The sequence below is a fragment of the Pantherophis guttatus genome, chromosome 4 (genome assembly GCF_059756535.1).
Source record: "Pantherophis guttatus breed Tessera chromosome 4, ASM5975653v1, whole genome shotgun sequence".
Taxonomy (NCBI): Eukaryota; Metazoa; Chordata; class Lepidosauria; order Squamata; family Colubridae; genus Pantherophis; species Pantherophis guttatus.
The window spans coordinates 102,010,817-102,033,699 of NC_142066.1; the positions used below are offsets into that span (position 1 = coordinate 102,010,817).

The following is a 22,883-nucleotide window of genomic DNA, read 5'->3' on the forward strand; positions in this document are numbered from 1 at the left end:
TAATGGCATATTTAGACTTTCTTGCAGCTAGCTTACCATAGATGCCAGGGAAAGGGTGTGATTTGCCTCCAGATATAAAGCCAACTGATGTCTCTCCCCCGTCCATTGCTGAACATCCCAATTCAGAACTCAGATTGGACACCAATGGTCAGAATAATGCTAATATTTGCCACTGCTGGGAACGTGATAATGGAAGAAAGAAACCCACAAAGACATCTACACTCCCTTCTATAGAATTCCATCCACCAGACAGAAACAAGCACTATGTTCTAATTTACTCCTAATCTTAATTTAAATGAATGGATCTGGATATACAGTACTTTCATATTTTCATAAAGATGTCTTATGATTCCCACTCTTTTGAAAAAAAAGAGCAGATTCACTCAGTGCTATAGAAAAATCAAAATTTTATATTCATGGAGAACATGATCAAAGGCAAAACAAGATCACACAAGGAATTATTCATAGGAAAAAATATATGCCTTACTAATACCCAAGCAAAATAGTCTCTTCAGAGTTGGCTGGATATCTTTCAATATGGCCTGCTATTTTACAGCTGGTTCAAAAGCAATTAACTATTTCCTCTACTGCTCTCAATTTACAATTTCTGAAACTAAACCAAAAGGATTTTTAAAACGGGCAAGAAATCAGAGTAAAATTCAAGATTCTGTAAAAATCATTATACTTTGGAATGGGAATCTAGAATGCAATTTGGCTCTCTAAAATGCATCATACAACAATTAAAATGCAAGAATAATACTGGATTAACTTTTATTTTTGCTATGCAAAGCATGCATTAGTTATCTCATAGTTCTGCATGTTTCTGAATATCACAATTTTTTAAAAAAATTAGGTCAAGTACAGTTTCTGAAGTTGAAAGAGATTTATTTTTTTACTGATTTACTGCCCAAATCTTATAATCAGTAGCAATGAGTTTTTTCTTCAGATTTTCTTTTCCATATAACTAACTACAAATGACCAAGTGAAAATGAATTAAGCCTTGTGATTACTAATTATATATTTGAAATAAGAAACTACACAACACAAACCAAGTTTAACAATCCATTGCCCAACATACAGATATATAGACCAATGTTCTCCACCCCTGCATTATTTTTCTTTTTTTTCTGGATTTTTAAAAAGTGATTCTATAAACCAAGTACACTTTTGGTTTTCTGAAATCAAGTGGCAAAAGATTTGACATTTTAATAACTAAATAAAAATATGGTAGTCTTCCAATTTCACTATTCGGACTTTGTTGTTGAGATTATACAGTATTTGCATATTTGACATTCAACTTAATGCATAAATGTGAATTTGCCTGTTTTCCATTACCCTAAATGATATTTGGATTACTTTTTTTGAATTATTCTGCAGCAATATAGCTATACTGGTTCAATTCCATGTAACCTTTCTCTACTGCTAGAGATTTCCTGCAGGAAATAAATCTAGCCTCAGGTATGTGCAGTGGGTTTTTCCTGCTACTTGACATTTGGGAGGAGAGAGACAGAAGAAGTTAAATTTCAGAAACAAGATGTGGGGTGTCAGAGATTGAATGGGGGTCTCACTCACTTTGGTCTCTGGATCGACACTGTTTCAGCTGACCATTTTGGGAAGTGAATGATTGTAATTTATTTATTTGTATTTATTTGTATTCCACCTTTATTATTTTTACAAATAACTCAAGATGGAAACATATCCAATGGTCCAGGCCCGAGCCAGAGAGGAAATAAGCAAACAGATAGAGGAAACACTTCAGCTCATGAATCCAGGTTTACTTCCCTCAGAGGCCGGAGCCTTGGTACACATCAAGTATAATGCTCAGAGCCGCGCAAAGTCAGCACTGAGAGCACTCACCTCCCAGCACATTTTGTAGTCCAAGTCCCTGCCCATGGTCCAGCCAGCCACACCTGCCACAGCCCAGCATCCAGCCTCTAACTGGCATCTGGTTGCAGGCCGACGGCCAAAAGGCCCGAAGCCTGGGAAGTGGCACCCACACGGAAGCGCAGGGACAGCTTCAGGGTGTAGAGCTGATGTGTGGCCATAGCCAACAGCCCCGTATGCCGCCGGTGTCCTATCTGTGCCAGCTGCATGCCTGCCGCTCAATCCAGCCGGGAATACCCACTTTGATAGCTGGCTGATTGGCACTGTCTTGGCGTGCCTTGCCACCACCACCGGTATCAGCCAAGGCTGACAGTGTCCAGAGAAGCTCCCCGCCACCACCAATGACTTGGCCCATGCCGCCACCGTCGCTGCGGATGTGGGACACTCCACCGCCACTGATATTGTCATGGCCCGCACCACCAGTTCCACAGCCCCTCGCCTTGGCAGAATCACCTGGACCCTACATCACCACCTCCACCACACCCAGGTATGGCAAGCCCTGACTCGGGGCTCAACATTTATTTTTATTTATTTGAATTTCACCTTTATTATTTTTACAAATAAGTCAGGATGCAAACATATCCCACACAATGTCAACTGTCCAACTAGTGAACCCAAAATAAGGAAATACTCTCAGGAGCTTTGAATTCCCAAAAGTAAAACTTTATTGGATATACCATTTTGGTATTGAAGAACGACCACTGGCTATAACAACATAGGAGTTTTCCCTGGCAATTGCTTCATTGACGTGCACACCGGGCAGCTGGTTACATAGCTTTCTATATCTTTCTTCATCTTGGGCCACCAGAATTGCCTCTTAACCAAGTGAATGGTCCTTACAATCTCAAAGTGGCCTGCCGGCTTTATGTCGTAGCTTGTTTATGGGCTCTGGATTCTCTGGCTGGCTAGTAGATACAGTTTGTCTCCCTTCCATGCAGGTCCTTTCTCATCATCAGCTCATTTTTGTGGTCCTCTTGTGGAGACCTGCGTTGCCAGTTGCCAGGAGGGGATAATGGAGTTAACTATTTCCTCCCAGGTACTTTTGTATTGGGGCATCTTAGAGAGTGCATCAGTGAGGAAATTCTTTCTCCCCTGGCAAGTACCGAAGGGTAAAATTGAACCAATTAAAGTTCTGAGCCCATTGTAATAGTAACAGTAACAGAGTTGGAAGGGACCTTGGAAGTTATCTAGTCCAACCCCCTGCTCATGCAGGAGACCTCTACTAGGGATTCAAACAGCTGAACTGCCGACCTTTCTGATCGACAAGCTCAACATCTTAGCCACTGAGCCACCTAGCCATTGTACTTGCTTAGGGGACAGGTTCCTTGGGGTTTTTAGGGCTGCTAAATTCTTATGGTCAGTCCACACTTCGAAAGGATCTTATTGCCCTCCAGTAATTGCCTCCAAGTCATCAGCACCCATTGAACAGTATATGTCTGTTGGTGTCGGTCAATTTCCAGGAAGTGTAGGCACAGGGTTGTAGCGTCCCTTTCACATTTCCGTGGAGCAGAACAGCCCCCACCATCTTATTGCTAGCATCAGCTTGTATTACAAACAGTTCCTCCAGATTCAAGTTTTAAGGCAGTGGTGAAATTCAATTTTTTTTACTACCAATTCTGTGGGCGTGGCTTGGTGGGTGTGGTGTGGTGTGGCTTGGTGGGCATGGCTTGGTGGCCATGGCAGGGGAAGGATACTGCAAAAACTCCATTCCCACTCCACTCCAGGAGAAGGATATTGCAAAATCTCCATTCCCACCCCACTCTGCGACCAGCCAGAGGTGGTATTTGCTGGTTCTCCGAACTACTAAAAATTTCTGCTACCAGTTCTCCAAACTACTAAAAATTTCTGCTACCAGTTCTCCAGAACCTGTCAGAACCTGCTGGATTTCACCCCTGGTTTAAGGGTTGGCTCCCCTACCAAAAGCCATATGAGCTTTTTGAAAGCCACTTGGCATTCTATAGTCCAGTTGTGGCTGGCTTAGCTTGGGTTTCACACACACACACACACACACACACACACACACACACACACTGCCCATTTTTAGTAATTCAGTGATGGACAGAACTATCTGTGCAAATGAGGAGATAAATTGGCAATAGAAGTTGGCAAAGCTCAAGAAACTCTGTAGTTGCCTTTTTGTCCAGGGGTCTTCCCACTCTAGTATGACTTTCACCTTTCCAGGATCCATCTCCACTCCCTCACTGGACATGTGGTACCCCAAGTAGTCCAAACTGGTTTTGTGGAAGTTGCATTTGGATAGTTTAGAGTAGAGCTTGGCTTTCAATAGTTTTCTTAACATTTCCTGCACTAACTTTATGTGAGCTTCCATCACCTCAGAATAAATGAGGCTATCAATCAGGTACACCAGCACTCTCTTATACAGGTACTCATGCAGTACTTAGTTGATTAGTTCCATGAACACCGCAGGTACTCCCTGCACCCAAAAAGCATCACCCAGAATTGGTAACACTCTAAGGGACAATTGAAAGCTGTTTTCCACTTGTCTCCCTCTTTAATTCTCACTTGGTAGTATGCTTCTGTCAAGTCCAGTTTGGTAAACATCATTCTCTTGGACAAGTATCCTTTATAATGGGGAGGGGGTACATGTTTTCCACAAAGACTCCATTAATCCCCAAAAAATCCACACATAATCTCAAAGACCCATCTTTCTTTTCATTGAAGCATAACGGAACTGCCATCCCAGCTTTTGCCAATTGGATAAAACCCTTAGCTAGTTTTTTTTTTATCCACAAAGCTTCTGAGCTCCTCCATCTCCCTTGGAGTCACTGAGTACATCTTTGGTTTGAGTCATTTTGCTCCAGGCAGTATTTCAATGGCACAGTCAGTGGAGCAATGGGGAGGAAGTACGTCTGATTCTCGCTCGTGAAATGCTTCAGCTAGGTCCTGGTACTTCTTTGGGATGGCCAGCCCCATATGGCCACTCTCAGCTAATGCATTCACAGGTTCTATATTTCCTCTCCTCACCAATGGTGTTTCACCACCTTTGTGTGTTGTCCACATGAATTGCAATCCACCTGCTTTACTCCTCAAGCGCCATTGTTGTCCTTCCAGTCAACTCCTGGATTCCACTTCTTCAACTGCACCAATCCCCATTTCATAGTCTCTGCCATTTGGGGGGGCTACTATAAACCAAATAGTTTCCTGGTGGCTCGCTACTTTCAGGGTTACTGGCTTGGTAACCTTGCTCCAGAGTGGGGTACTAACATATCCACTGGGATGGTCAATGGGGCAATGGTTCCACTTACCATCGGATCATCATCCCCCTCACTGTCACTCTCATAAATCGGGTTGGGCTTGCTGGGGATCAGAATTTTATCTCCATCACTGGAGGGGGGAAAGACCTCCATGACCTTCTACTCCTTCTCCCTCCTGGATGCCTTCTTGGCCTTTGGTGCTCGGAACCTTCAGTGCTGTCATGGGTTGCACGCTGGGCAATTGGCAGCCCGATGGTCCTTTTCCCCATATCAGAAGCAGGCTCCAGGAAGGTGCTGCAAACTCTCCTTTGGGTCAAGGAAGTGGCTGTCAGTCCCTTGTGCACTAGCAGGCATCTCTCTTGGCCTTGTTAGGGATGATCCTCATGTGCTGCATGTTGCCAATACTCCAAGAGGTCTAGCTCCACTATGGTCACCAACTGATACCATGCCTCAAGGTTGTCCAGAATTCCCCAGGGCAGGCAGTTTAGGTACAGTTTCTTGTTTAGTCTGTCTCGGAAGTGATAGATCAGCAAGTGTTCTGGCCACCCCTTCAGCTTCACAGTCAGGCTGCAAAACACCCAAATGTATTCAGCTACTGGCGTACTCCCTTGCTTTATGGTGTGGATCCCAGATTCCACTTGGCGGGCTTGTGCAAGGTCTCCAAATCTAGCTCAAAGGTCATCATGGAATGCATCCACATTCCCCAACTCCAGGGGCCTATCATCATGGAGGAATACCACCCACTCTGCTGCCTCTCATTCTAGATTCAAAGTAATTGCATTCACACAGGCAATTTCATCTGAGTACATTGTTCCATATAGCTCCAAATAGTTCCACACCTGGTTCAGGAAATAGGCTAGCTTCTCCAGCTGCCCATCAAACATAGCTTTCAGAGGGAGGGGTTTTCAGTCATCCCAAATTAGCACATAACATGGTGGCAGCCCCACCGCCTGTGAGACTGCTTGAGCCTGAGTTCCTGCCACTGCAAGGATCCCTGAGCTTGTCCCACAACTGTGGGGGGGACAGCAGCCCCCACCCAGGGACCCCAGCTATTTGCCCATTGCTCCCCAGCCTCACCAGCTGGGGTAGAGACAGGATTGCCAACACTTGGCCTGTCCCAAGTCCTGCTCCCAGGACCAATGATTTCATCAACATCATTCCCCACATCTCCATTCTGACAAATGTCTCATACAGCTGCTCCTCTGAAAGGCTACAGCAGACTGTCAGGAATTTCACTCCACTGGTTTTTCCCAGTCTGCAGCGCCCCTGGCCTTCCATTTGCTCCCTCAATTCATGACCACTCGAGGCGGGATCAAGGGAAATTCTGCTTCAGCTGCCTTCCCCAGTCCACTCAGCCCCAATCACATCTTCAGGTCAAGACAAATGGATCCTGCCATGGCTCCTTCCTCATGCACTGGTGGCTGCTCCATCTTGTCCACCATCACCTTGGATCAAGTCACCACTGTCTACATCCCAGAGTCAGCTTGGGCTGCTGCCAGTGCCTCCCATGGAGGGACCAATCCAGGCTTCACCACCACATCAACTTTCCACTCCATTCCAGACATCATTCGGTCACAGCTCTCTCGGATGCATCCAAGTAGGCTGCGTTAAGTTAAGGAGAACTAGTTTAATGTCAACTAGTCCAACTGTCCAACTAGTGAACCCAAAAGAAGGAAACACTTTCAAGAGCTTTGAATTCCCAAAAGTAAAACTTTATTGGATACACTATTTCAGTACTGAAGAATCAAAATCACTTCTGGTTTTCCTGCACAAATGCTTGCTTACTTAAACAATAGCTTCCCTTTCTCTCCACCTCTGGATGATCACATTGTCCAATTATGAGATGTCCTTTTATTATGGGAACAGTCCATCTGTTTCTCAAACACCTGCCACATCAAGCTTTGCCAAGCTTTCACAATCCTCACACACATTCTCAACATTCTCTTTCCCCTTCCCTCCCACCAGGTCATTGGCAAGTTGAAAACCATTAAGTTTGAAAGAAGCAAAATGGTTCAATCTTGACATACATCTTCCTCCTCCTCCAATTTTCCCCATAACAACCCTGTGAGGTGAGTTGGGTGGGGAAAAAGTGACTTGCCCAAAGTCACCCAATTGGCCTTCATACCTAAGGAATTGTTAGTACAACATTCACTCACATCAAGAAAATATTTTTGAGAGCCCTCCCATCAGGAGAAAATATTTTCTAAAAACAAACATCTGGGGAATATATCTAGACTAGAGAATGGAGAGGAGTCAGTTGCCATGACTCAATTTCCAGGCAATTCTGACTGGATCACTGAGAATCTTCACAGACATAAATCTGATAAAAGATGTTGGTCACAACCACACCTATGGCATCATTACATTGCTATTAACACCGCTCTGGCTGCACTCCTTCATCAACCTGTAAGTTATTTTTTTCTGATAATGACCTCCTTACCAAAAACGCTTCTCTGACATTTGATGCTTCTCTCAAAGCAATGACTGCTGGGATGATATCTAAAGCACTGAATTCCAGCACAGCTGTATTGATAGAAGCAGCATCTTGTGATGGGCCAGCCGTAAGGAAAACAGCAACTTTTCTGATAAGAGCCCCTTGGCGATGATGTTTAAAAGCATTCCTGGCAACAAAGCGCATGGCCCTTCCAATATTCCGTTGGCCTGAAGTCCTCTCCAAAGGAATTCCCTGTACTGCCTCCATAAGGAGATCTTTTCTCTGAAAGTCGGAGAACCGGATAACATACTTTATATTGGTATTATACGAAAGCACTGATATCCGAGCACCAGTTGGGCAATTGCTTTTGCTAATGTTCAAATCCTTCAGCAAAGACATCATAATGCCTTTCATCCTTTCAAAGGAAACTGGAGTAACATCTTCAGACATGTCAAGAGCGAACACCACTTCAGTTGGGTAAACTGGACATTTGCTCTTGCCTTGTAAGAAAAGTAAAAATGTATCAGAATGTTTCTTGGGCTAAGAGAGCACAACTTTTTTTAAATTAATCATTATCTAATTCAAATAACTTACCTACACAGCAAGCTGGATGGGATAAAAGAAAGTTGTTTTAATTCAAATTGTTATACTTATTTGACCAACTATACACCATCAATAAATACAACAGGGAACTTGCTCTGAGCATGCCCTTTGTTTCAATATCCAATATCCAATGAAAAATTGGCTTCAGGTTTGGATAAAACACTGAAAAAAAATTGATATCACAATAGTAATATACTATATTTTTCAGAGCATAAGATACACTTTTTTCCCTTCTATAAGAGGCTGAAAATTTGGGTGCATCTTATACTCCAAATGTAGCTTTTTTGAAGGTTTTTTTCAGCCCTAAGGAGGTGCTAGATTTACCTCTGACTCTCAGCTATGCTTTAGAAGCTTTTTTTCAGTGAAACTCTCAGCTGTGAAGTTTTTTCAGCCCTAATGAGGCCCTAGCGAGTGAAGCTATCTCTGTAGTTTGCCTGCTTTTTTCATTGCTTCTCTCTCCAAAGATCAATTGTGCTTTAGAAGCTGTTTTTTATCCCCAAGCAGGGGATAAAAACCAGCAAACTAATGTGCTAAAGCTGACCAGACTAAGGATGCTAACCAGATGAATATCTGGTAGGCAGCTTTTTTCCCCCTATTTTCCTCCCCAAAAACTAAGCTGCATTTTATACTCCAGTGCGTCTTATACTCCAAAAAATATGGTACCTTTTTAAAGCCAAAGGATATGTTAAAATTTAACTGAGCCATGAAATGGCTTTGAAAAAATTGCTACTGTTCTGTTTAAATGTAAAATATTAATGTAATTTAATATAAAAATTGATTTTATTTTTATTTATTTATTTTATTTATTGAATTTTTATACCACCCTTCTCCCAAAGGACTCAGGGCGGTGCACAACCATGATAAAACCAACAGTAAATAAAAGTTAAAATTAATTAAAACAAATTAAATAATCTGGTCAAGAACATAATTAAAAACTAAAATTTCCGACTTCCGGTGCAGCTGTCAGGGCGGAAGATCAGCGCGGCGCAAGCTCCGTTGTGCCGAATGATTTTCTGGAGTCTCCACGGCTTTTTTTTTTTTTGCCATTCTCAATGGCAAAAACCCGGAGAGGTTGGGGAAGCAGAGGGGCTTTCTTCGGAGGTGAGGAGGGGGAGTGCGACCCCCCCACTGCAATGAAGTGTGAGCTCCGAGGACTCAGAGGACAGGAAGAGGGCCGCGAAATAGTGACCCCGAAGCCAATGACGCTGCAGTTTTGACCGGTACGGGGAGACAGGACAGAACGAGGCAGGACAAGAAGAAGAAGCAAATTGAACTTAAAATTGCAGGGACTGTGCAGCGACCTGAGAGAATAACGGCAGCCTAGATTATAAGTGAAGGAAGCTTTTACTTACTAACTTTCTGGCCATCTCGCTGCTGAAGAACTGGAGGGAAATTGAAGTATAATTTAATTGGATTACGTGATGGAGTTTATTGGATTTAGTGAAATCTTTTAGCTGTGATAACTGAATCTCAGCGGACAAAAGAACAATATATTATGAACTATTAACTGTATGAACTGGGTGACGATTAAGGGGTAAATCTTTTCCTGATCCCCCTTCCTCCCCAGGAGTTCAGTGTGACAGTGAGCCCTTTCCTGTTTACTTAACTACTTTGACAAACTGAATTAAGATTGGAGACTAATGTCCTTCTGAAGATCTAACTGATAACCTATATCGTTAATATTTATTAATTGTATATAATGATTGTTGACTAATTGATTGATTATATAATTATCTACTTAGATTTACTATTTAGCATAATTTGGTATAATAATTTATATATATATATATATATATATATATATATATATATATATATATATATATATATATATATATATATATAATTGTAGATAGACAAGATGAACTTGAATTGATTTATGGCCATAATTATATAGAATTGAGATTGAATAATAGTAAGAGTTAAGCAAGGAGAAAAGCGGAATTGATTGTGCAAACCTAAGTAGACTACATAATATCAGTGCATGATAATTTGGAAAAGTTTCCTCTGCCTAGCCAATATGTCTACCACAGTAGCCTCTACAGTGATGTCTTCGCTGATAACAACACCTCCAGGGCTAAGAAAGTCATCTGAAATAGCAGAGAAACCAGTTATGATGCAAGGAATTCAGGCGATGTTCCAAAATATTCAAGAAATAATGGAGAAAAACCAAGAATCGACGTCTAAAAATTTTGATGACTTGAAAACCAAGATGAATGAACTAAGAGGAGAGATGAAACAAATTAAAGAGACACTGGGAGAGATGAGAACAACCCTCTCTAAACACGAGGAGTGATTGATAGAGGTTGAAAAAACCACTGAAAGAGTTGAAACCCAGATAGATAAATGTGAAAGGAGATGTGCTCAAGTGGTTGGGAAACTCGAGGATGAAGTAGTATTTTTAGAGATGGAGAAGTCTGCTTTTTTCTTACGTCTTCAAAATGTGGTGGAGGACAGAGAGGAACAGCTGGAGGAAATCGTGGGAGAAGTGATCGCAGAAGTAGTGGGAAAAGGAAAAGAAGAAGTCTATGGCGATATAGATGAAGCCTATTGCGTTTATACCAACTATGCGAGACATCATAACTTGCCCAGGGAAATTCACGTAAGACTTACTAAAAAGGCGCTTAGAGATTAAACTCTCCACAAGGCTAGGGATCAGAACGTTACATATAAAGGGCGTCAGATTACAATTTTAAAACAGATCCCTAGAAGGGTGCGATAGCAGAGACAGAGCTATCAATTCATAACCTCGCAATTGAGGAAACACAGTGCACCATACCGATGGTTGCTACCTGAAGGGCTTTTGGTGACACGGCAAGATCGGAAAATTAAAATCAAAAATATACAGGATGCACAGGACTTTTGCGAAAACTTCTTTGGAGCTACTGAAAGTGAAAGAGACAAAGAAATAGTAAAAGAGAATCAGAGAGACCAGAAGGAGGAGTGGAGAAATGAGAGAGGAACACAAGCATATTATGGAAAGGGGAAACGAGATGGGAGGAAGGGTGAGGAAGGAAGATTAGAAGAATACGGGATAGAGACTTGTTTAGCAGCTAAAACTAAAGGGATTAACAGATAGAAATGGCTCAAGGAGTGAGACTATTGACGGTAAATGTCAACGGCCTCAATGCTCCGACAAAGAGAAGACGTATACTAACCAAAATTGTTAAAGCCAAAGTGGATATAATATGTATTCAAGAAGCGCGTATTAAATTATCACAAGCTAATTTATTGAAATGCCCTAAAGCAGGGAAACTGTTTGTAGCAGCTCCACAGGAGAGAAAGAGAGGAGTAGCAATGTATGTAAAGGAACATCTCTCGCTGAAACAACTATTCTCAGACGAGGAGGAAAGAATACTAATATTAGAGGTGGAATTACTACAGAGCAAAGTATTATTGATAGGAATTTACACCCCGAATACTAAACACAAATCATTCTTCCGAAGAATACGAAGAGAAATCCAAGACTTGGAATACGAGCAGGTATGTCTTCTGGGCGACTTTAATGCAGTTATTAATAGGACACAGGATTACAAAACAGGGGAAAACTCAAAAAAAAGAAACAGAGGACAAGATAAGAAGATCTTACCAGTCATTTGTAATGAAATGAGAGATGAATTAGGATTGAAAGATATCTGGCGCGAGCACAATCCGATAAGTGAACAATTCACTTATTATTCTCCCCGGCACAAATCGTGGTCCAGGTTGGACATGATTTGGATGTCACAAGAACTTAATTCTCAAGTGGCAGAGATCAGAATTATGCCAAATGACTGGGCGGATCATAACCCAGTATTAGCCGTATTAAAGAAAGAGGGGAAAAATAGAAAGAGATGGATGATGAGATCAGAGATTTTAAAAGAAACCGAATTTATACAAAAGCTCAAGATAGAAATATCCCTTTTCTTTCAAGAAAACAAAACACCAGGAATGCCACTTCAAATAATTTGGGATACTGCCAAAGCTTTTATAAGAGGTCTTATTATTAAACACACGGCCATTAAACACAAAAAAGAAGAACAAGAAAGGGGCGAGTTAACAAGTAAATTAATAAAAGCCGAGGAACCACTACAAGATAATCCACTATCCATAGGAGCAAAAGAACAGATAGCACTCCTAAAACACCAGTTTAATCTCTTGGAGCTGGATAAATTGAAAGATAAGATAAAGGCAGCAAAGCAAAAACACTTTGAATCAGCTAATAAATTAGGAAGATGGCTCACATTTAGATTAAAAAAGGAAAAACAGAATAGACAAATTGACCAATTAGAAGACAAGGAAGGAAATTTAATAAAAGACAAAAAAGGGAAAGAAAAAATTGCAGTGGATTTTTACAAATAATTATATAAAAGAGAGGAGATCTTAACAGGTGCGATAAAAAATTATATAGAGAACTCGGACTTACCCAAGATACCCAACTTAACGAAAGAAATATTAGAAGAGGAAATTACCTTAGCTGAGATTGAAAAAGCAGTGAAGAAACAGGGAAATTTGAAAACGCCTGGCACAGATAGACTTCCGGCTGAGTTATATAAAACAACGTTTGAGGTAATGGGAGAGCATATGAAAGATTTATTTAATGAAGTCCTGGGAAAAGCAGAAATTCCCCACTCATGGAGGGAGGCCAATATCAGTTTAATTCCTAAAGAGGACCCCCCTCGACAGATATAAAAAAATTATAGACCAATATCCCTTCTGAATTCAGATTACAAAATTTTCACCACAATTCTAGCAAGCAGATTAAAAGGCTTCCTGAATGAATTTATACATAATGACCAAAATGGATTTCTACCATCACGACAATTACGAGATAATTTAAGAGTCATGCTAAATGTATTGGAATATTACGAAGATCACCCAGGCAAACAGGTCACACTAGTTTTTATAGACGCCCAGAAGGCATTTGACAGAGTCAACTGTGAGTTTATATTATTACAGTTAGAACACATGGGCTTTGGACAGAGATGTATAAACGCAATTAAAGCTATCTATTCCAAACAAAAGCCAGACTACTGATAAATGGGGACCTGACAGAAGAATTCCCTATTGGTAAATTTTGGGTATTCAATCCATTTAGAAAAATGGCAAGAGATTTGGGCTGTCCTTTATCCCCTTTACTTTTTATCTTATCACTAGATAAGATATTATTATATTATTGCGTAAAATAAGGAATGAAGAAAGAATAAAAGGCCTTAGAATTGGACAACAGGTATATAAAACCCAGGCCTTCACAGACAATATGGTTTTTATCTTGGAAGAGCCCATAGAATCTTGTTTATATTTATTAGAGACAATTGAGGAATTTGGGGCGGTAGCAGGTTTATTAATCAACAAAAAGAAAACAAATATATTAACTAAGAATATCTTAGAGGAAGCTAAGAAGGGCTTACAGGAAATGACTGGATTAAAAGTAGTTAACAAAATTAAATATTTGGGAATTTGGCTAACTGGCAAATGTTCGAGCATGCAAGAAGACAATTATAATAAATTATTAATTCAAACAAGAAAAAATTTAGATAAATGGGGTAAAATACAACTCTCACTTCTAGAACGAGTAATAACAGTAAAATCCTACTTTCTACTGAAGTTCAACTTTTTGTTTCAAACCACCCCAGTGAATTTATCCAAAAAGTTTTTCATGGAGTTAAACCAAATAATAACTAAATTTATCTGGCAGGGAAAAAGCCACGGATTTAAAAAAAGATGATGCAAGAGATAAAAGAAAGAGGAGGCCTGGGCCTACCTACCATGTTGGGAGAACTACTACTCAACCGCTCTGTTAGCCTGGGCAAAAGAATGGATTACTTTAGGTAATAGTCGTCTTCTTAAAATAGAAGGTTATGACCTACAACAGGGTTGGCATATGGCACTTTGGAGAGATAATACTCCACAAAGCAAATGGTTCACCCGACATTACATAAGAAATATTTTAATTCTAAACTGGGAAAAAGTTAGTAAAAAATATTATATTAAAACACCGTGCTGGATATCACCTCTAGAAGCATTGACATACCCCAAACTTTATAACCCTGCGAAAAAAATTAATATATAAGGATTTGCTGAATGTACAAGGAAAATTAAAATCTAAACAGGAATTGAACTCCCAAGGACTGCAAGTGGATTGGTGGACCTATCTACAGATTTAATCTAAATATAAAAAAGACAGAGATAGGAAAGGTATAAACGTTGACTTACAAGAATTAGACAAAATCCTGATGGGCCAAGAAAAAGGCATGATTTCGAAAACTTATAAATTGTTGATGAGAATAGAGATAGGTGACGAGATAATTAAGGATACAATGATTGCCTGGGGGAAAAATTTTGGATATTCAATCCATTTAGAAAAATGGCAAGAGATTTGGTGGGGGAATATGAAATTAGTAGTTTCTACGGCATACAAAGAAAACATCTACAAGATGATATACAGGCGGCATCTCCCCCCCGATAGACTAGCTAAAATGTTCACTGGACAGTCTGCTGAATGCTGGAAGTGTGGGTTTGAGCGTGGCACCTACTACCATCAGTGGTGGACGTGCCCGAAAGCAGTAAAATTCTGGGGAAAAATAAAAAATGGCTTAATGAGATTTTAAATCAAAGGATTGAATGGCGACCAGAGACATGCCTGCTCGGCTCCAAACCAGAAAATATTTAAAAAGACTCATGGTATCTTGCATTACATATTATCACAGCGGCGAGATTGACGTACGCTCAATTTTGGAAAAATCAAAATATCCCATCAGAGGAGGCAATTATAAAGAAGATTTTAGAATGTGCGGAAGCAGATAAATTGACTAAAAAACTAAAAGATAGAGACCAAACACAAACATGTTTATCCTGGGAAAAATTATATGTTTGGCTAGAGAAGAGGAAATTATAAAACAAACTAGATGAGGAATTGTATCTATTGAGAAATTTATACTATACAAGTAAAGTGAGGTCGGATAGACATAATTGATTTATAAAGGTATACAAGTTGTTCTGTCTTCTCCGGAATATAATATAGATACACTGTACCGAATACTAGGTTATTAAGGTACTACTTATAGGTATGCTTGTTTTTTGTTGTGTTGTCCTGTATGTGATTTATATGGTGTGTTGTCTTCTGTTTTTAATGAAAAATGTAAATAAAGATTATTTAAAAAAAAAAACTAAACTAAAATTTCTCAATTAAAATTCAAATTTTTTAGACCAGCCCAGCTTGCTGGAATAAAAGCATCTTGAGGGCCTGGCGAAAGGTGTGAAGGTCAGGGATCCTCTGTATCTCCGGGGGCAATTCGTTCCAAAGGGCAGGTGCCCCCACAGAGAAGGCTCTCCCCCTGGGGGTCGCCAGTCGACACTGTTTGACCGACAGCACCCTGAGGAGTCCCTCTCTGTGGGAGCATACTGGTCGATGGGAGGCTATCGGTGGCAGAAGGCAATCTCGTAGGTACCCAGGTCCTAAGCCATGGAGCGCTCTAAAGGTGGTAACCAACACCTTGAATCGCACCCGAAAGGCCACCGGGAGCCAGTGCAGCTCGCACAGGCAAGGTGTTACATGGGAGCGCCGCGTCGCTCCCATAATCACCCGCGTAGCCACATTCTGGACCAGTTGAAGCCTTCGGGTGCTCTTCAAGGGGAACCCCATGTAGAGAGCATTACAGTAGTCCAGGTGGGAAGTGACTAGGGCATGAGTGACCGTGCGATCCAGAAAGGGGCGCAACTGGCGTATTAGGCGAACCTGATAAAAAGCCCCCATGGCCACAGCCATCACATGATCGTCGAGCGACAGCTGCGCATCCAGGAGGACACCCAAGTTGCGAGCCCCCTCTGAAGGGGGCAAAATCTCACCCCCAATAGCCAGCGATGGAACCAGCTGGCTATATCGGGACGCCTGAAACCACAGCCACTCAGTCTTGGCGGGGTTGAGTCTGAGCCTGTTTCTCCCCATCGAGATCCATACTCCAGATCCCATTTAATTTGGGAATCAATTTTAATTTAAAAAGCTAACATTGTTTGCTTTAAAACAGGAGAATTGTATTTCTAAAAGTTTACATTTTCCTTCTTTTTTATCTTCATTGTGGCAATTCCCATTCATCATCTACTATAACCAACGTGTCTTTTTATAATATCATCAATGACTTATTCCATGGCTTGGTTGCTATAGTTGTCTCCCTTCAAAGTAAACTCAAGGAATATGTTTTCTGTTGGGGATTAAATAATTTAATACAACTAACCAAATAAAAATTAGTAGGTTTCTTAAACCTGATAATAGTTTTAATACTATAGTAATAGTAGATACTGGTAGCCTGAAGTTATTACTTACGGCAGTTTCCTCTTGTAAGGTTCACAAGTTGACAAGTCTGCAGACAACAGGCAAAATAGCATGATTAGTAGCATATCTCTGTGTATATATGCTCAGAAATCTACAGAATTACTGTATATAGAAAGTATCCTATAGTTCTTGAGATTTTCTTCTTAGTTTTGAAGTCAGTTAAATTTAAATAATGTTCCAAAGTTTTCATTTAGGCTGTTTCTCTTCTCCACATATGGTCTGCTTAACTCATACTTGGCCAAATCAGGAGAAATTTTGAAAATCAACAGCTGTTGAAGACTGTTTTTATGCTTAAATATATATTTTTATAGTTAAATTAATCTTGTATACAGAAAGGTTAGTAGTTCACAATGTCAAATATAATAATACATACTGTCATAGCAGTTGTGCCTTTTGGACCTTTTAAACCCTGGAGAGAGAAAAAATAGATTTATAAAATCACATTAGAAAGAAGATAATGAGACATAGATAGATAGATAGATAGATAGATAGATAGATAGATAGATAGATAGATAGATAGGTAGGTAGGTAGGTAGGTAGGTAGGTAGGTAGGTAGGTAGGTAGATGAAAAGAAGCAACATTAGATATTCTAAAACCAGTACTTTTTCTATCCCAACAATTTGGTATGCTTCATCTTCATTCCATTTTTTAAAGTTATTTTTAATATAAAAAATATCAAATCAATGCATGAACAGTTTGGCACCTGGGTATCATACATTCTAATACAAATAAAACTAATCAAGTTAATCATAATCCTTACATTTAATCTGTTTATGTATTTTTAATAATAATACACACTTGTATTAAATTATAGTCTATTATTGTTCAATTATTCCACGTTTTCTCTTGTTATTACTTTCATTTTATGATATAAAAGTGTATACTAATATTCCCACTTCTCTTATTTTTATCACTTATTCTAGCTTTTAATCATATCACCCTTCATTAAGAGACTTTTTCTTTCTTTCTTCAATACTTTAATTGCTATGCTTTAAAAGAAAGATAAGAAAAAAGAAAAGTGAATCAAAACAACAATATAAAAAAGAAGAAAATCATCTATCCATCATCCCTTACCCGTTTTAATACTTTAATTGCTATGTTTGTTTTTTTTACTTGCCTCCCAAATTCCTCTCTTAAATCTTTGCCTCTATCTATATCTGCATGGATGTTTAATCTAGGTATTCCTCCCACCTCTATCCCAGTGGTGCAATCCAATTTTTTTTACTACTGGTTCTGTGGGCGTGGCTTGGTGGGCGTGATGTGGCTTGGTGGACATGGTGTGGCTTGGTGGACATGGCAGGGGAAGGATACTGCAAAATCCCCATTCCCTCCCCACTCCTGGGGAAAGGATATTGCAAAATTTCCATTCCCACCCTACTCTGGGGCCAGCCAGAGTGGTATTTGCCAGTTCTCTGAACTACTCAAAATTTCCGCTACTGGTTCTCCAAACTGCTCAAAATTTCTGCTACCAGTTCTCCAGAACCTGTCAGAACCTGTTAGATTTTACCCCTGCTCTATCCTCTTCCACTGCCTAATTTCTAACATTTCTACCCAGGCCCCTATCTTCCTTTCAAACATATCTTCCCAGTCTCTTAATAATATTTTTCCCCTGGTTTAATTCATCAATCATTATTATTTTCATTGTTGCCTCCTCTTTGTCTTCCTCCTTCTTCATTCCTTCTGTTGACTCCTCCTTTTCCTGGGCATCTTGGTCTTTACTCATCATCCCTCGTATGGTATCTTCCATTTTTTCCATAATCTCCTTGAATCTTTTCTCCATGATGTCTTTTGTATTTTGAAAAAGTAAGTCCATCTTCACAATTCCACTCATCTCTTCCTTATTAAGTATCTTGTTTTGTTTTTAAAAATTCAATTTTTATCCAGCACTCCAAAATGATTTATTCATTCTTTAAGTTACCTTCAAGGAATGCACTAGTCCCAATTCTTTATATCCCATAGGTTAACAATCAGTTCCATTTAAATAGTCCCAGTGGTTATCAAAAGCCCCTTTATGTCCCCTTTACAGATTCAATCTTCAAGTATGTGAGGATGTGATGGCGATCTGGCTGCAACATCTGTCACCTCATTGATCGCCAGGGTTGATTTGGCTGATCTGGCTAGCTAGACGGGTGTCCCTTTCCTCCCTCACCGCTCCATGTGTATCCCTCCCAAAGCTGCGCACTTGGTGGAAGAAGATGACCATCCCAGATAGAAGGAGTGTACCGATCTTCGATCAAAGGTATATGATAGCTGCGCTCCCTTGCTAGAACCTCCAAACAAGCTCTCGTATAACATTCAAATGTCTCTTTAATTGAATAGCTTTCTCATTTTCATATTTATGTCTCAGTAGTCATAGGGTATCTAGAAGTAATCCAATGGGTATTTTCATTGTTCTTCATATAGGTATTCCCAAATTTGTAATGTTGTTACAGTGGGCTCGGGCACTTAGATCATTAGAAATGAGTACTCCAAGGTCCTTGACAGAGTGAGAGTCATCTACAAGGTCATGTCCATCTAATTGGTATTTTATGTTTTGATTTTTTTTTTTTTTTTGCAATTGTGCAAGACAGAGCATTTGTTGGTTGATATTTGGAGTTGCCACTTGTTAGACCAATCTGATACATAGTCAAGGTCTTTTTGAAGGGTAGTTGCATTGTCGGTGGTGTTGAATAGTTTAACATCATCAGCGAAGAGAACACAGTTGCTTTTAATATGAGCACAAAGGTCATTTATGTAAAGTATGAAGAGTGTTGGACCTAAGACACTGCCTTGGGAAACACCACTATTAACATGTACAGGATTTGATAGAGCACTTCCTATTTTGACCACTTGTTGTCTGTTTGACAGGAAGGCAGCTATCCATTTATGTAGGAGTCCAGAAATGCCATAGGATTTTAGTTTTAGAAGTAATTTGTGGTGTACCACTGAATCAACAGCTTTACAGAAGTCTATGTAAACTGCATCTATTGCTTTGCCCTGATCGAGATGTGTAGTCCATATATTTTTGCAATGTAGTAGTTGTAGATTACAGGATAATTTTTTTCTGAAACCGAATTGTTTGTTAGAAAGTAGGTTGTTTGTGTCTAGATGTAGGGTAATAGATTGGTTAATGATTGATTCCATCAATCATTCTTTGCAGATGATGCAACATAAAGAGATTGGTCTGTAATTTTCAACTAGGCTAGGGTCTCCCTTTTTGAAGATAGGGATGACCCTGGCTTGTGACCCTTGGTAGGGCAAGGTGCTGGTACTGAAAGATTTTTCAAAAATTATGCTTAGAGGTTCTGCAATTGCAGTGGAAAGCTTTTTTAAGAAGTATGCACATAGTCTATGAGGTCCAATAGATAGAGATGGTTTTAGATTGCGTAGTGCCTTTTCAACATTGTCTTCTGTAAAATCAATATGTATAAGATCACCATAATCATTGTAATTGTCTGTAGTACGACTGGGATATATTGGGTATGTGTTGCTGCTGTTTACAAAGACTGAGCCAAAGAACATGTTAAAGAGATTGGCTTTAATGGTTTCGTCAATATAATCTTCATTGTTTGGTCCTTTTAGGGGTGGGATGGATCTCGAGTCTTTAAGTTTGTTGTTTACAAAATTATAGAAAGCATGGGTGGATTTTGTGCATAGAAGGTTTTCTTCTTGCTTGATGTGATAATTGGTGCATTCAATCTTTATTTGTTGACATAAGTTTTTATAGCGGTTTTTGAAGTTAGTTACATAGTTTGTTTTGTTTTTTCACCAAAGAGATTTTTTTCTGGATTGTAATTTCCTTATTGTTATTGATAGTTTATTTTTTCTGGTTTTGTGGGGTATTAGTGGTACGTAAAGTTTAATGATTCTTTTGAGTTTGTGCAAGAAAATGTTGTAATGGTCATCAGCAGTATTACAGCCAGAGAATAGATTTTGCCAATCAAGATATTAGAGTTCATTGTCTATGAGATCATAATTGGCTTGTTAAAAGTTATAACTGGGAATCCCATCATTATGATTTTTGAGAGGGGGTAAGTTGATACAAAAGTCAATCATGCATAACTAATTATGAGAAATCAGCAACATCTGGAAGACAAATTCCCAATCTTAATTTGGATCCTCCCAAAAAATATTTCAAATAAATTGAAGAATAATTTTAAATGCATGTGAAATCAGCTAATCTTGAAGGAAAGCTTCCACTTTAGTTGTCTCCACATTATGGCAGATGAAACACTTACTTAATTTGTATATACATGTTTGATCAGCATTTGCTTATACTTTTGTGATATGTCCCACACTGGGCTGTCTTTGAAGAATATTCAGAAACTGCAATTGGTCTAAAATGCTGTGTCATATATTGGTGAATCAGAGTCACTATAGTCATACAGCACCTGTTTTACAATAACTGTACTGACTACCAATACATCCAGGTACAATTCCAATTGCTGACTTTAGCTTAGAGTGCCCAATATAGTTTAACATATAGACATCTGCAAGACAACCTTCTTCACATACAAACTGGCTGATCTAGCATGTACATCTCATCTTCTTTTCAACCTGTGAGACGCAGGGGGCAAGGACCTTCAGACAATATTTTTTCAACTACAGCTCCATATTATGGAATAGTTTTCCTCTTGAAGTCTTCAATGTTGACTTCCCAGAAATTACTTAAGACTAAGTTGTTTCATATGGTATTTGGAAAGAAGCTATCATCATTGCAATACTTTGTATTTCATCTCCATATTTGTTTTTAATTATTACTTTAAGTTGGTTTTATGTTTGACAATGTTTCATATTGTATGATATAAACTTGTAGGAGTGTTTTGGAGTCTAGTGATACAGAAAATCAGTCAATAAATTTAATTAATTTTGGTAATGTAGTTTGATCAATACTGAGTTTCAGATATCAATATTAGGTTAAATTTATATTCATATTACCATTCTTCCAGATGATCCTTGACTGCCTGGATTACCCCTTGTCCCCGGTGTTCCATTTCTGGCCTTAAATAAATACAAAGAGCATATTTACTCTCCAATGACAAGGCAACTTAGCTTAATTTTCATTACAAAAATTGCTTGAATGTTGTTTATTAGGTATACATTAAAGCAATTGGACTCTTGTTTAAAATAGCTGAATCTAGGTATTATAATTACATACATCAGTCTCTTTGTCTAACCTAAGATGATAATCAAACAATAATTGTTAAATACAGCCATACTAATACATGCCTTACAAATAATTTTCACAATGAATTCTACTTAGGAATACTTTTGAAAAGTATGTAGAAATTGCAATTGTTCCAAAATACTGATAGGGATTCACATGCAAGATCATGTTATCATATAGTACTATTGTCATATCCAACCATGACATAGTTATTAAGTTGATTATTACTAGTTTTTGCAATCATCACTCCTGAAGAGTTTAGGTCCAGGTTATTTTAGAGACCACTTTTTCATATATGGACCTGCCATTACTCTAAACTCTAAACTCAGACTATTGGAGAACCTTAGGTGATCTGAAAAGAACGCTTTTATTCCCCAGTATAATGGTATGTGGGAATGACCTTGGCAGAAAAAGGGAAGAGCCACAGACCGTAGGTAATAATAAGAAGCAACTGAACCCATAGAAAGAATAGGGACATGGCATATATCTCAGAAGGGACCGTCTCCAGTATTTTGAATATAAAGGCAAAGGGGGAGAGGTGTACTTTCAGATTTGCAAGATTGTGATCATGAAACATTGCAATAAAGTTAGAGCTAGTACTTCTATGTGTGCTTCTTGTCTGCATTATCTTGCAAGGCAGACACACATAGCATTGCAGCTCCATTTCCACATCCAATGTCTTATTTTGAAACTAAAGGGGGCATCATCTGCATAACTTTTTTAAAAATGGAAAATAAGGAACAGTCATTTGTAACCAAAAAGTAAGAATAATTTCTGAGGCAGCAAGTGACTCAGAAATAAATGAGACCAATAATCACACTGAAACAGATATTTCCTAATATGCTGCTCTTAAATCTGCTGTACATACAAGAAAAAAGAAAATATACAACAATGTTGAAGGCCATTAGAACCTCCTGTCTCTGCAAACCAGAAGCAGCAATAAACATGGATTACCCTATGTTCTTTAATTCCTTTGGCACCTTTATTGCCAGGATTGCCTGGATCACCAACTTCTCCCTACAAAAGAAGCAGAAGCAGAAATTGTAATCAGGGACATGCAATCTTAGAGTCCCATGACCCCACCTCCCTTCTAAAGAAATAATAATTTTGCTACAGTAAATTGGTATTTTTTAATAAGAGGTGAGAACAGAGATAATAGAGAATAAATAAAGTTACCTAGTGCTGTAGCCCCAACCCAAAGTTTAAAACTTCACTGTCGCAACATTCGCTCTTGCATACCTGTCGTCCAGGGTTTCCAGGAGATCCAGTCAATCCCTGATATTAGTAAAA

The 22,883-nt window shown here is 39.2% G+C and overlaps 1 protein-coding gene across 3 annotated transcripts in view; it reads right to left on the reverse strand.

The window, feature by feature from the left end:
* LOC117656046 (collagen alpha-4(VI) chain-like) overlaps nucleotides 1–22,883 on the reverse strand; it is a 184,349-nt gene that overhangs the window by 21,477 nt on the left and 139,989 nt on the right. For all 3 annotated transcript variants that reach the window (XM_087894216.1, XM_060683019.2, XM_087894217.1), the window contains 6 exons: nucleotides 22,833–22,868; nucleotides 22,548–22,610; nucleotides 21,365–21,427; nucleotides 16,821–16,856; nucleotides 16,439–16,475; nucleotides 7,540–8,033 (listed from right to left, as the gene is read on the reverse strand). In XM_087894216.1, coding sequence (XP_087750342.1) covers nucleotides 7,540–8,033; nucleotides 16,439–16,475; nucleotides 16,821–16,856; nucleotides 21,365–21,427; nucleotides 22,548–22,610; nucleotides 22,833–22,868 — 729 coding nt within the window. The remainder of the gene's footprint in view (nucleotides 1–7,539; nucleotides 8,034–16,438; nucleotides 16,476–16,820; nucleotides 16,857–21,364; nucleotides 21,428–22,547; nucleotides 22,611–22,832; nucleotides 22,869–22,883) is intronic.